Source organism: Corvus cornix, chromosome 7, assembly GCF_000738735.6.
Source record: "Corvus cornix cornix isolate S_Up_H32 chromosome 7, ASM73873v5, whole genome shotgun sequence".
Taxonomy (NCBI): domain Eukaryota; kingdom Metazoa; phylum Chordata; class Aves; order Passeriformes; family Corvidae; genus Corvus; species Corvus cornix.
In genome coordinates, this window is record NC_046337.1 from 28,857,983 (window position 1) to 28,873,141 (window position 15,159).

A 15,159-nucleotide genomic window follows, 5' to 3' on the forward strand; every position below is an offset into this window, starting at 1 on the left:
TGATGGGAGGAACCAGTGTGAACAGCACTGCAGAAGTGGGACACTGGCTAGCAAATGTGCAGATAGTGGATTTCAGTGGAAGCCAGCCAAAATATCTGCTGGGTGGAAATCTTGACCAAAAAGGTGAATAATACTGCATTAGATAACTAGGTGGAGGAGGAGACAGAGGGAAATGGTTGTAGGGAGAAGCACAGCAGTACAAAATGTCCAATATTACCTTAAATAAATGAATCCATGGCTAGAAAATGCAATCTGTTTGTATAGATGCAGCAGCTCAGTGGAGCTTGCACTGGTTTCTTCAAAGACCAGGCTGTCAGATCCTCTCTTAAAAGATTTTCTCTAAGATATAGATGCTGCTAATAGCAAAATTAAAATCTGTACAGCAGCACACATCAGTCCTCAGTGTAGTGAAGCAGCAAGGAGGACACATTTAATATGAAGGCAGAGGAAGAATGGGCCTGTGGATTCTGAAAAGAATAAACTTTTTGAAAACAAACCCAAATTAGTTAAATACATTTATGTATAAGATCCTGGAGAGAGCAAGGTATCTTTATAAACATCCACATTAATTTTTGTCTGAAGCTTCATAAGTAATTATGATCTATGGTGGGTCTTGCAGAAAGATAAGATCCTTGGATCTGTATCTGAAATCCTTTTCCATGAGGTGATCATACTGTCCCATCCACCAATTGTTTTGCAGAAATGAAGGACTGATAGGAATCCATCTGCTATTGTTCCAGAGTTTGTAATTTTAAAAAATATATCTGCTGGAGCAGGCAGTAGATGATAATCTTGTCAAGCTAGTTGGTTTCAGAGGCTCTGTGTTTATGTGCACTTGGAGAACTGCCAGTAGGATAATATTTCTAAAATAACAAGATGCTTTACACAAAACAATGCAGAATGAAAGATACCAAGATGTCCAGACCCAAAAGTATTCTAAGACAGTAAGCAGTGGCATGCCTAGGGACTGAACTGACATGATTTCCTGATATTAATTGAAGTTGCTGAGTGCTCAGCTTGTTTAAAAACTACATCTTTGCCTGATACAGATTTAGACTAATGATAGATAGGCTCAATCTAATGGCTGCCTTTCTTTTCTTACCCATCATGTCTGCTCTGAGAAGTTTATCATGTAATTGAAAAGAGGGTCATGTTAAAGGGAGGAAAAAGTGAAAGGGGAGGTGAGGAGAGTAGCTGGAACAAATAGGAAAATTGGATTATTAGTTCTTAGGATGTGGAAGAAAACCATGACATGGCAGCCTAAAGGAAAGTGTGAAGAGTCATCTGCAAAAAAAAAAAAGGGTTTCAGAAATAAATGTAGAGGAGGTTTTGGCATTTACTTTTCCCTCAGAATGGCAGTTGCCATATGTGTAGCTGGTGCTGAAATTTGTGGCTCACTGGGCAATTGACTTCAAGCCGTATCTGCTCTCTTACTTCCTCCCTTACCTTGGCTTTGCCTTGAATTTTTTGGAAACAATCCTGCCACATTCTGTTCAAAGCATAATGCCAAGATTTTGCTGCATCGGAATATTTTTAACTCTCGAGATGGCTGTTAAGGAAATACAGATAAAAATAATGGCGGGCACCAAGAAAGAATCTTCCTAGAAAAGCATGAGAAAATGTTGCCTTTCTGTAAGGAGCTTTTGATGTGCTGTGTATGTATGTAATCTACATTTTCTCATGAGGCCGTTGTCCCTTTCAGGTGTGGGATCCACAACATGTTCCCTTTACACTTAGCAGCGCTGAATGCCCACTCAGACTGCTGCAGGAAATTGTTGTCATCGGGTGAGTGAATCCCCCAGTGTCCCTGGAACTCGAGTAGTGTTTGTCTCTGCTGCTTGCAGCCCCTTTCTACTTTTTCTTGTGAATTATTCGAATGAAAGGCTTCCTGTGCTGCTGTGTTGGGCTGTGTGGGGCAGTGCACCAGAGGATGCGAGGCTTTCCCAGAGCCATGCTGGTACTTCCTTGCATCCTGTGCTGTTCGTGCCCAAAGCTCTTTTCTCCTGGCAGGTTCAGAGAGTTTAGACTAATTTACCGGGGGAGGGAGGGAATTTAGAACCCCTTTCCAAACTGCAGGAATGTGAGGTCCTGTTTTGTTTTGGGAATTCTCCCCCCTGCCCCCCAAAGGAGTAATTCTGAAATTATCTCCTTGGGGTCTGCACTGGCACAGGTATTACATCCCACTGATGATGATGATGTATTTTACATGCAGCTAAAGTGTGTTTCTGAATCTGCAGTTAAGGAGTTAGGCTGGCCAAAGTTCTGGGGGCATGAGAGGGAAAATGAGTGAAAGTGTAGTGTCAAGAGAACAGTCTTGGGATCCTCACCAGAGCCCAACACAGAAGAAGCCAGAGCTTGCTTATGCAACCATTTCAAAAGAGTCAGTAATCAGTGGCCAAATCCCAAATTCTGCTTTTTCCAGGCAGGAGTTCCAATGAGTTTAAAAATCCTGACCCAGATCATATGAGTTTTCTAGAAAACTCCTTCATTGCTTAACATGTAAAATATCCTACAACTACATTTCCCCCTTAACTTGAGTCCTGTAGGATATAAAAGAAATGTGAAAAATGGTAATTACATGCCCCATTACATTAAGTCTTGGTGTGTTCTGGCCTTGACCACTAGACAGGAAGAGAAAACACCCTGGGTGATCAGAGTTAGCACTGTCAGGCTGATATCTTTGGCCTTGTGCATCTTGATGAATATCCCCACATGCTCCTGGAAGCCTCTTCCCAATCTGACAACCACACACAATAAAAACGGCCCCAATTCATGTTTAGGCTGACTCTGTTGTTCTTCCTCACATCTTCGTGTTTTCTGTCTTCCTGTCCTGCTGTCGCAGTCCTCTTGATGAGTCTCTGCCTCCTAAACACCTGTCACATGGCTGTAAACAGGGATGTGGAGGAGCTGGATGCAGAAATAGACGCTCATCAACTTCTCAGCTCTTTTTATAGAGCTGCCAAAGCGGAGCAGCTGCTCGCTGTTCCCGTGACAACCTCTCTCTGACTGTAGTTGCTCGCGTTCTGTTTTTTTCCCAACTAACTGATTTTTCTGTCTCTGCGATGTTTCTTGTGGTTTAACTAGGACAAAAGTATAGCATAGTGTCCTTGTTTAGTAATGAGCACGTGCTGTCTGCAGGCTTTGACATAGACACCCCCGACAGCTTCGGAAGAACGTGCCTGCACGCGGCCGCTGCCGGAGGGTGAGTACCTGCCACTGGGGCTGCTCCAAGGGAGCTTGGGGCACATTTGGTGCCAGCCAGCTTGGCTGTGCCATCCACAGAGGAATTTACTGCTGTGCAAGGGAAGCAAAGCAGTAAATGATGTCATAATTTGGGTCGCTTTAGGCTCTCTTTTGCTGCTGCCCTTGTGTAGGGTGAGCTGGGTTGATTTGAATCGTGGGTTTCAGGCAGAGGGGAAAACTCTTCATGCCCCTGAGAAGCTTTCAGAGGGGTGCTGCACTCGCCCAGGACTGCCTGAGGGCCACAACAGTCACTGAGGGCCAGCAGTCTCCAGGAAAACATCAGTCCCTAGGGAACACCCAGTGAGGAGCAGGAGCTGGAGCTCCTGGGATGCTGCTGGCAGGGGAGTTATTCCTGGCCTCCATCTTTGGACTGTGTCCTTGTCCGAAAAGGCAGCTGTGCAGCAGTGCCCACCAGATTGCAGCCTTGGAGTCCAAATGTAGTTCATCTCCCTCTCTCCCATTTTTCAAGTGCAAGTTTAAAAGTTTCTGAAAGAAAAACCAACAAACCAAAGCAACAACAGAAAAACAACCAAAACCAAACCCCTGTCCTCCAAATTGGAAAGTGAGAAGGCTGTCCCTCTGTCTGGGTGATGCATTCCTGAAAAGTGGTGGGAGGGCAGAAATGGAAATTGAAGTGAAAATGGAAATGCTTCAATTTAAGATGTAAATGTAGCCTCCAGTTAGTTTAAATATTTCCAGATAATTGTCAGTGAAGTGCTGTGAAGTTAATCTAGCAAAAGGACACAGCGTTTGGCAAGCACTGAGTTTTGACTCTTCTGTTTGAGTACTTTATGGCTCAGAAGACAGCTGAAATGGAGCCTTGGCTACAGCCCTTGGATTCTCTGTGGTTATAGCAAGCAGAAATGCTCATCCACAGCAAATACTTGGCAGTCGTTCTGGAAGTTGCTTTTTCTTCTGGGCCAAAATCTATATCGCAAAGTCTTTGTTCTTGGGGGGGAAAAACCACCAAAAACCAAACCCTAATAAAATTTATCCAAATATTGGTTTTATTATTCTTTTGGTACTATTCCTCTTGATACTTCTCTCACATTAATAGAAGAGGTATGACAGTTGCTTGGATGCAGCTTATTATAATATAGTTCAGATGCAACCTCTTTGATAAGGCCGCACCCCTGGAGGATAAAAATAACATCCTGGAAGTCCTAAAGTGAAGGAGAGGCTTCAATAAGAAGCAAAAGTGACTCATGAAAATAAACTATATTTTGCCAGTGGTTTACTACGATTGTCATCACTAGCAAGTGTTTTTATTTTTAGTGCATTGTGGTGAGTGTTCTGTAGTTATTTTATGCAACAGCAATTTAGAGTTGGGATTAACATACACCAAAATATTGCATTATTGCATCCAGTCCCTTTTTTTTGCTATAGCTGGAGATCTACAAAGCAATTCGTTTGTTTCCTGACACAGGCCTGTTACTGCCATTACATTAATGGGAGTTGCATGGGTGCTAGGAGAAGAATTTCAGAGGTCTGCTCATCTGATTGTGAACACAAGTGATTGATTTATTGCCCCTGTGAATGACAAGTGGTCTTGGAAAGTGCTGCACTTCTTTATGTCATTTTCTGGCTTGGAGTCCTACATTTATTTGCTTGAATGACAAAAGAAGTCAGAGTTCTGCTGATTTGTTTTCTATTAAAAATTACGTGGCTTTAAACAAGATGAAGAGACAGCCAGGATGTGGTGAATTCTCCTCCACTTCTATAAATGCAGTGTTGATGTGACAATCACTATAATAGCTACACCCATTTTTTAACAAAGCACATGGAGATGTGCTTAAATCTATCAATAGTCAACAAATCGTATCAGAATAAACCTAAAAGAGACTCTTGTGATTATATTTCATTAAATAAACAGGATTTGAGCAAAGTGCTTACTGTTGAATGCTTGCTGAATGGGGGTGGATTTTGTTAAATGTCACCTCTTCATTATTAGACTGGCATTTTATAAGCTAGCAACAACTTTCTTTTAAAGTTCTTTACTAAAATACCAGGTTAGAATGGGAAGCACTACAGTTCAGCTGCCATTGAAAATCTCCAAACACACTGATCACATTTACTGTGCTCTCTTTGGAAAATAAATATTTTTTTTCTTCTGCAGAAGAGAAGTTTGAGGTTTTCTAAAGAAAAAAAAAGAAAATAGGGGTTTTTTTTTTAAGCTTCACTTTCTGTTTGATTGAATTTCATGTTATAGTTGGCTGTACCCTGGTTTTGCACAGCAAGTAATACAAAAATTATTAGAGTAACTTTTTCCTTTTGGGGGACAGGGAGCAATGTAGATGTAAGCTTCTGTTTTACTCATGTTCGGTCTTCTTTACTTCTCTTTCCAGTAATGTAGAATGTATAAAACTCTTGCAAAGCAGTGGAGCAGATTTTAATAAGAAGGATAAATGTGGAAGGTAGGTAAATTATGAAGTTCTTTTAAAAAATAAATAATCTATCAGACAAGGAAGAAAGGCTACCTCAGAATGGAAATCATATATTCTATTAAAAATGGCAGCAAAATCAAGTAGCTTGGCCTTCTCTGCAGAACCCTTGCTGCTGTAGTTACATGCCAGCCAGACAGGTGCAGGCTTCATTAAATACATTAAAGCCATCCCACCCTCTTGAGTTTTCTGTTTTAAAAATATCACAAGTTTTCTTTTTTTGTACTGCCTAAATTCTTGTACTGGTGTGCCCAAGACAACACCTGGGTTATGATGGCAGGAGAGCTGCTATTTGATGTGCTTCCTAGAGGATTTCCCCCCTACAGAAAGCGTTGCTATGGGTGTTGCTATGCTATCTAAACAAGATGCTGTGATGGACACTATGCTTTTCCTCCCAGCTGGGAGAAGTAGTGTGTCTGCAGAGCCACTGCAGAGGCTCTCACAGGCAGTAGGCTGTTTGCAAGACACAGATTGATGATATGTATCCTGTTAGGATTTGTAGCAGCACCAGAACTTCGTATTAACACAATATTTTGTTAAATTTCCATAAATTAAAGTGCTGATATTGATTGCTGGGCATCTGTAGGAATGCAGCAATTAAGATTCATCTTTATCCTCTGCAGTGCATGTTGGAATATGAGGTAACAAATATGAACACTTATGTTCCAGGACACCTTTGCATTATGCAGCTGCAAATTGTCATTTCCACTGCATCGAGACCCTGGTGACAACAGGAGCCAATATCAATGAAACAGATGACTGGGGACGCACCCCTTTGCACTATGCTGCTGCTTCTGACATGGACCGAAAGTAAGAGAGCCTCTGAGGAATTCCTGCTTTGAGTGTTTTGCTAAATCAGTGTCATTTCCGTCTCTTCATGATGCTGTCTTGTTTGAGCCAAAAGATCCCACTAGCACAGGAATTTCTCTCAGATGTATGCATAGCTCCACAGTGAGTTGCTCTGACTGGAAGCCAAATCCCCAGATGATGTGGCATTTCAGCTCCATGGTTTACCTCTGCAGGAAGGAGCAGTTTTGCAGCCACCCTGTCCTACAGAACTATTTTCACAGTGTTATGTCTTCTGTTTTCCCCGTGTGGTTTCCTCATGAGATTAAGCTCAGAGAATTTTCTGCATTTGCTTTGCAAGTCCATCAGAAGGGATAGAGCAAGAGACAGCAGGAGAAGTTTTCTGAGGTGGACTGCAGTGACAGACATTTGGGCATTTTGACAGATTTGGGAGAAAGGTGGGATAGATGTAACCATCAGTCTCACTCCACTGTCAGAGCAGATAAAAATGCTCACCCCGTCCAAACAGGTTGCCGTTTTACAGAGAGGTCTGAGGAATAGCCTTTGTCAGAACACAGTGTTGTTCTTGTGAGAAAGGGGGAAAACAGCTGCAAAACTTAGAAATGCTGTGGTTACTGACTGCAATTTTAATTCCCAGATAGTTGAACATTCTGGCAAGCTCTTCCTTATAATATACTGTATAAACCAGACTCAATTATCCTGTTAGTTCTCTCTTAAAACTGTTAGCAAGCTGTATTTATTTTAGGTCATGCTATGCTTTCCTGTCTGACAGTGTCTCTAGACATTAAGGAACTAGTTTTTGGTTTCTTGTGTAGTGAGGTCTGGTAAAAGTACAGCTGCATCATGCCCAGCAGAACACCACCTCAAAGCCACGGCAGGGGAAGTTTAGTTTAACTTCATGGCAGAGTTCTGAATGCCACATCAGAGCCTTGAGAGCGCCTTCATCATTTGCTGGATAAGACTGATGAAAAATGTCTTCCCTGTCACCCTCAGACCTGAACAGTGCTGGGAAGAAGGAGGCAGGGTTGTCAGAGGTCTGTGCTTGGCATGAAAATCAGCGTAGGCTTGTAGGAAGGCTTTCACCACTGGCTGTGTCTAATTCTGTCTTACCAGGGTGAGTGTTACTTGGGGGGTTGAGAATGATGATTCAGTATGTGTTTTTCAGCTTTTGGTTCTTGGTAGGTGAAGTTCCTGCATTTTAACAAGCTCTTGGTTAACTTCAGGAGGTATCTACTTTTATCCCTCATTTAAAAAAAAAAAAAAGCTTACTTTAGTCACATCCTGAACTTTGGCAGAAGTATATAGCTTTTATTTGTCCTCACAGTCCAAACCTAAATTGATTCTGATGTGGTGATGCTGTCTTCTCATTAAACTTTTCAGTTTGAGATGTTCTGGAAGAAGCCTTATTACATAGATGAAATGCTATTTGCAGTCCATGATTTTATAGTTCAGCAATTTTTTTTTTTCCTGCTGCATGTCAAAAAACTTCCAAGGTCAGGCAACCTCATTCCAAAGAATATTCATCATTAACTCTGGATGTGGGTAGTTAATGAGCAGGGAGAAGAACCTGACCTGGAGATCAAACAGTGTTGCCAAGATATTTGACAGAAAGTGAGGCAAGTCAGCTAATGCAGACTTGAGATAGACTGACTTAGTATCAGTGATTAAAGTTGCTCTAAATCCTAAATTCTGGAGAAGAACTAGTAGCTTACTGCAGGAGAAAGCAAGGTGTGGTAATCCTGAGTTACTCTCTGGAAAGGAAAAAAGTGCACATTGCTGTGGGGGAAACAGAAGGATTCTAGAAAGTGATGATCAAAATGTATCTGATAGAAACCAGAATCTGAAATTTTTTTTCTTCTGGCATTGACTTGTGGAACAATAAAATACCACACTATGGTTGTCTCTGTAGCTTTCAAAACTTACTACCTACAGACCCATGCAGTGCACTCAGTTAATTTGTGTAATAATCCTCATTTTTGGCTGGAGGAAGTAGCTCCTTGAAGAGGAGATTGGGGATGGGTGGCAGACTGCATCAAAATCATCGGTGTGATATTTTGAGAATAAGTTGCATTTTTCTGTCCTCTGTGCTAAGAAGAAAGAATATTTTAGGAAACTCCCATGAAAATGCTGAAGAACTTGAAAGAACCACTGAGATGAAGGAAAAAGAAGCTGCATTGTAAGTTTGGTGTCACAAAAGCAGTTGGACTTCATTTCTGGAGAATGCCTCAGCTTTGGCTTGCAGTTTTACGCTCTGTTCTTGCTCATTCTTTGTTCTGCTAAACACAATGCTTGGCTTCAATGAGGGCTAACCTAAAGAAAATAAGCTCCACGCTCTTCTCTGTGCACATATTCACTGATATTTCTGTTTCTGTGCTTGTTGCAGTTTCTTAATGGAAAATGTACAGCTTCAGTTATTTTATAATTCTTTAATATCATGCACTTAAGTATCATGCAGTGTCTTTAGTGTCAGGCACAGCATAGTGTGTACATTGCAAAAAGAAGTAGCCAATGGCTTTCTCAATGCATTCACTTGGATTAACATTTTCATCTATCTGCTTAATGATTTTTTTCTTTTTAAATCCCCTTTATCGTATAATGGCCTTACATTCACTACAGATTACAGGCTAGGGAAGAAAGTACTAATAACAAAATGATGGTATCTTGATGGCATAAGAGAAAGTGGCAAGAGCTAGAAAGAGCAAAAGGGATCTTCTGAAAAACATGATTGACAAAAAGCTGACAAAGAAGAGAATATATTCATGTAACTCAGTTAAATCTTTGTTCTCCAGCCTGCCCTGGTGCACGTTTGGAGGCCAGTTGTTTGATATGTGAGTTTTTATATGAGGAGTAGCAGTCCCAGGCTGTGTACACAGTCTTTCAGGCTTTGTGATAGAAAATCAGTTTTGTAATCTAGAGTAACCACAAGAGTTACCACAAGGTAGAAGAATTTTTTCATGAAGTTGATCTTCAAAGATGAGTGGAGATTTTCTGTTTAAAAACATGGTGAATGTGAGGAGCTATTGGTGAAAAGTGACTTGAGGTGCTGCTCAAAATACAGGATTCACTGCCTGTTTTCAGTGTCACTTCCAGTTGCAGCAAGGGATGAGTCTGTTAAATATTGTGAGCCCATGTTTACACCAGTGAATTGTCCACAGGTGTCTAGAGTTCCTTCTCCAGAACGATGCCAACCCATCCATCCAGGACAAGGAGGGGTACAACACTGTGCATTACGCTGCTGCCTACGGGCACCGGCAGTGTCTGGAACTGGTGAGTGCTCACTTTTGGAAGTCTCTGTCTGCTGATATTGAATGTGCATGTGCCAGGAACTCCCCTCATGGCTACTATTGGAGTTCTTTGGATAATGAGAAATCTGTGAAAAGCTGTAACATGGGGCAGTAAACTCAAATATTTGCACCCAGATGTATCTTAAAAACATGTTCATCTTGATAATCAAGTCCTTATTCAACAATCTGGTGCTTAAGGGTTGACTTTGAGTGGAGTTTATGTATGCACAAATTAATTTTAACTGTGATCAAAATATTCCCAGCATGTGCCTATGTGCCAGGAGTAAGGGACAGTTCCTGGTAAATGAGTGAATGTGCCTGACCCACCTGGCACTTTATCTGACTTGCATACTGAGGGAGTAAATAACTTTTGCCAGCTGCATACCTGCAGTTTCTTTTTTTGTCTCTGGTGAAATAACAGCAACATTGATGAAGTTACCATAATCACGATTAACCTTATATGCCACGTAACTGAGGCTTTTGGGGTTTTTTCTGGGTGTTCCTTTTTTAATATTCTGGGTCTGAGCGATTAGTAATTGCATCTTCTAAGAAGCCAAAAATTTTTAGCCAAACATTGGATTTGGCAGATATATAGAACAGATTTATAGACGTTTGTGACTTGTAAAAGTGTCATAAAGATGAGTGTTAACTGCTTGATATACAGGGTGATCCAAAATTATATATATAATATATATTATATGTATTATTACTATATACATTATATATACTATATAATACATACAGTATATATTACATATAAATTGACTTTAATTGCTTCAAAAAGATAAGCTCCAATTGGAAAATTGTATAGATATTCATGCTTTAGTGGGAACACTGTGTGCTGTTGAGTGTTATGTGTTGTTTGGTTCTTTCTTTCTGTGTTGAAGAGTCAAGTATTTAGTTATTGAGAAGGAGCTCTGCGCAGCACATGCTGCTTTCACACCACATGTGCCACAACAGGAAATGCTGCAGCTGGCCTGCAGCTGGTCCCAGCAGCTTGGAAACCTGGGGCAGTAACTGCCAGGGCAAGCCTGGGGCAGAATTTCAGGTGGGGTATTAAGCCTTTTTAGCTCCCGCCTGCAAGCATTAAACTTAATTAAACTTAAAACAGCACTGCTCCTTTGTTGCTTGTGGCAGTGAGTTTGGCCTTGCCTTCTCCTAGCACTGATCTCTGGTGACTCTGCCCGTGGGGATGGAGGGGGAGCATCTTCGTTGGGGATTCTCTTTCAGCCTCTGTATTGTAGTCCCTGTGTGCTGTGAGGCATGGATTGGGCATGGAGCAAGGTCCCCTCTCTTTTCTTATACTTGTTGCTGTGCACATTTCCTGCGCGTGCAGTATTGCTCATCGTTGCAAGCGATGACCTGCTATCAAATCCTGGCCTTGCTTTGGCTTGGCAGACAAAAGGAAGAGCTGGGGATGCAGTGCATGTCAGAGGTGTTGGATTTTCTTTTAACTCTGGAGGGGTGAAATGCAAACTGTGGGCCAGAGACAGCTGTGCAGCAAGTGTTCTACATTTGGACAGAAAAACTCCGTGTTCTTCCCTGTCAGTCTTCCTGTATTTGTGACTATAGCTGCGGTATGGAAACCCAAGGTCAAGCATCTTTTACAGAGTTAGAGTCACACAGCTGTTCTGTGTACAATGGTAAAAAAAACCTGCCGTGAATTTTAGTCCTCTGCATGCACAGGACCACTGTTGTGTGCTAGGATGTCAGCCTGAGAGTCTTGTGGGGACCAGGATTTTTCCATTGGTATTTGGAGGGTAACAGGCATCTCATTTTCTCTCTGGAATACAAAGGCCAAATGTGTCAGAAAGCATTTGTGCTCATCCAACATCATCTTTGCACCCACTGCCAGAAGAAGCTGACTCAGTTTTTTTGTCATGAGTTACCAAGTCCTGAGTTTAACAACTTTACATTTTATAACTGACTAACCAGTTGGTACAGGCACCACCACTGCACTTATTCCTTTGCAATGCTGGGATTCAGGATGGCAGAAGGGCTGAAAGCAAAATGAGGCAGGATTATATAAATAAACCATTATTTTTCAGTGCCATATTAGCTGTTCTTTTACTATTTTATCCCCTTGGTAAATATTTTTTGTTTATTATTGGTAGCTGATAAATGAAAATATCTAGGAATTATCTTCCCTAGAACAAGACAGTTCTTTATGGGCCTAAAACTTGTTAGAGGAAAGAGTTAATATGAAATATGGAGCTTTAATTCTGGTCAAAACTAAGCCAAGGTGGGTACAACAATAATCTTGGTTTTCTTTGAATGATGATTGCTAGTATTTCTCTACATGCACAATACCAAACTTCAGCAAAATGTTAGGGAATTATTTTGCTGTTCCAGAATATGTCAAGTTTATAAAAGACCTTGTAGGATTAATTTTGATTTGCCTTCTCCCCCCTGTTTTTTTAAACAGATATCTACAAGAGCTTATTTCTAAATAAATGTTCGCTATCAAAAGTAAGTCCAAAGAAGAAGATACAGTATCCAGTGGAGTTTCCTTCACTGGGGAATTTGGTCTGTGCTTTAAGCACCACAGTTTCTCAGCGTTATAAAATATTTACATGTTTGAATGCAGTTTAGGGAAAGGCTGGTTTATCTATGGAAACATCATTTCATGCTTTGACTTTTGTGTTTACTGCGAGCCCAATACCTTGGCTGGAACACAGGTACATTTCTTTGTGGGGAGGTGTTAGGAGAAATAAGCATTAAGAGTGAAAAGGTCATATCTTTGACCCAAACAACATTTATGTTTTGTGTGTTCAGCCACAGAGCTCAACAACAGAAGCTTTTTTCCTGGAGGGCCTTTCAGTTGTCTGGAATATGAGTGGTACAGTTGCCCTGCAAGGAATGATGTGATGTTGCTAAAAAGAGAAGAGTGGAAGCAGATTCCTCAGTTGTTTCTCCATCTGTAGGGAGCCATTCATAAAGGCTGAATGGTGGGCATGTGTGCTTGCAAGCCACTGAAACTCCCATCTGCCTTCCTGCTTCTAAGAATAACCTCAGGTTAGTTTAGGCTGGGGCTGACTTTGCTGTTGGTCGTCGGTGATACCGGTCACGACTGCTAGCTGGTATTTTAGAGCTGATCACATCATCAAACTCCTTTGAAAAAAAGAAAAATATTGTGCATTTTTTACATTGAAATGATCTCTTATCACAAGATCTTTATTGGTGTGAAAAGAGTGGAATTTAAATTGTAATTTCACATTAAAATTCTGTCTGGAAAGACAGTCAAGCACTTTGTGCTGATAAAAATAGGTTTCTCTGGAATGGTGGGGCAAACAGAATTAAATGTCTGTCTCCTGTAGTGAAATCTCTTCTCTGACTGTAAGAAATGATGGATACTTTTTCTTTTAATCTGTTCTTCTCTTTATTCCATCAGCAAATGTAATTCACTCTTTGACTAATAGAAATTGAATCGTCACAGGGGCTAATTCATTTGAGGATGGGAGGAGAGCATGGTTTAACCAAAAGCCATGCCCAGAAGAAAGGGCAAATCCCTTTGTGTGTGCTGGGGAGAAGGGGCAGACGGGGATGTCTGGCCAGCACAAGACCATGCTGGGAATGGAGAGGCTGGGGAACACCTTTGATCAGAGCAGCTTTGCACTGCAAGACAGAAAAGCCATGCCTTCAAACACTTGGTTCCTTAACCTGGGGAGAAATTGAAATCACACACTCCATAAATCTTGAGTGTGGCTGCTGCTAATTATCTGTCTCCTATCAAAACAAATTTGTTCATTCATCCATCTGAGAGCAGGACACTGGTAATTACTGATAAGTGAATCACAGTGTGGCTGGGGTAGGTGTTAAAAATCCTTTTGCCACATGGAGATCTGGCTCAGATGCTTGCCCAGTGGCAGCCCCTAGGTCTCCTTCTGACCCAGATCTCTATTTGGGGGATACAGCCTGGGTTTTCTCCTTCATAATTGCCTGTCTGTCTCCACAACCAACACCCTATTTCTTAAAGGGAGCATTTTGTCTGAAAGCAGGGCCAGCAGTGTCTTGTGTGATGAATTACTTTGTACCTGGGTCTATGAGAGCTTTTCCCACATAGAGAAGAGAAGCACAAAGTCATTAACTTAAGTGATTCTGAAAAGGAGAACAACTTAGAAACTTAATGCTCAAAAATAACTTTAATAAACCTAATTTGTCTGTCAGTTCTAGAATCATGGCAGACTGATTTAATTGGTTGAGTTTTGATGTCAGCATTTGTGCAATATGTACCCACTGTTTAAATAATCAAGAGGAGCCCAAATGTGCTAGATACACTGATATAAGTTAGTTTATAGAAGTGCAATTTGGCTTAGATTTTATGTTTTGGAAACTAGATCATTTTGATTCTAAAAATGTTTTCTAGGAAGGTAATGCTGCATAGGAACTCAATGAGTGCAGGAATTTACCTTTTGCCCAGGCACCCTGCTGGCACTTTAGCTTGTAGAATAGAGTATTGCTTAGCATCTCTCAGGTTTATTTTCTGTCTCTCTGACACATCTTGTCATTTCTTAGTCTGTATTTTCGTTTTCCCGGAATGGAGAAGCAAGACACATCTGCTTTCTTCTGACAGAGAGCAACAAGGCCGCTGCAGAACTTCAGGAGACATTTTTCTTTCAGTTAGGAAAGAGGTTATGGACTTCTGCTGTTGCCTTAAATACCTGTCTGTCTCTGTGTGTGTGGTGTTTAAATGTTATGTGTGAAGAATATCTGACTCGCTCAAATCTACTGAATCCAAAGAAAAGGACATTTGATCATGGATTATTGCATTGCATCAGACCATTTATCTCAGAAAGAGCTGTGATCACTGGGATTTTAGGGGTGCAGTCAGGTTTATTTATCCAAGGCAAGATGTTTGCCTGCACAAGCAGGCTTTCAAACAGAAATTGTCACTGGCTTATGGTATTTGTGGCTTTCTAAAGCAATCTCACTTCATTAAGCAAAGCCTCCCACAGAGTGTATTATGTATCTGTTGATCTGTGTTTTGTCAATTGAGGTGATTGATCTTAAACATTCTCATTATTTTCCTCTTTTCCTTCCCCCCCTTAGCTAGTAATGTAACTGATATCTATTCACAGTGGCTGTGGTGTCATTGCTTCAGGAGTATTTTCTCTGGTGGTGGGCAGTGTAGGGATGAGGCACACAGGGTCAGGTCTATGATTCTGCTCATGCACTGCTTGCAATGCAGTTATTGTACAGGAAAAATAAAACAAGAAACATTTTCAGATTACCATTACACTTGAGTGTTTCTGTCTTTAATTATTCTAATTCTAATTGACATTTTTAATTAGATTGGAAGCAAAACTCCGTTGGATATAGTGAGTAAATGAAAAGTGATTGCATGTTGTGTATTTTTATTTAAACTTCTTAGTATTTTGTGAATC

At 41.0% G+C, this 15,159-nt stretch overlaps 1 protein-coding gene across 12 annotated transcripts in view; it reads left to right on the forward strand.

The window, feature by feature from the left end:
- Positions 1 to 15,159, forward strand: part of ANKRD44 (ankyrin repeat domain 44) — a 132,172-nt gene that overhangs the window by 90,731 nt on the left and 26,282 nt on the right. For 6 of the 12 annotated variants that reach the window (XR_005602309.1, XM_039554822.1, XM_039554827.1 and 3 more), the window contains exons 11-16: positions 1,703 to 1,785; positions 3,139 to 3,202; positions 5,589 to 5,657; positions 6,354 to 6,494; positions 8,587 to 8,667; positions 9,647 to 9,758. Coding sequence is in view for 11 of the 12 variants with exons in the window: in XM_039554822.1 (XP_039410756.1) it covers positions 1,703 to 1,785; positions 3,139 to 3,202; positions 5,589 to 5,657; positions 6,354 to 6,494; positions 8,587 to 8,667; positions 9,647 to 9,758 (550 nt within the window). In the remaining variant the exon portion in view is untranslated. Of the gene's footprint in view, positions 1 to 1,702; positions 1,786 to 3,084; positions 3,203 to 5,588; positions 5,658 to 6,353; positions 6,495 to 8,583; positions 8,668 to 9,646; positions 9,759 to 15,066; positions 15,094 to 15,159 lie in introns of all 12 variants that reach the window. The other 6 variants (XM_039554821.1, XM_039554826.1, XM_039554820.1 and 3 more) reach the window with 5 other exon arrangements.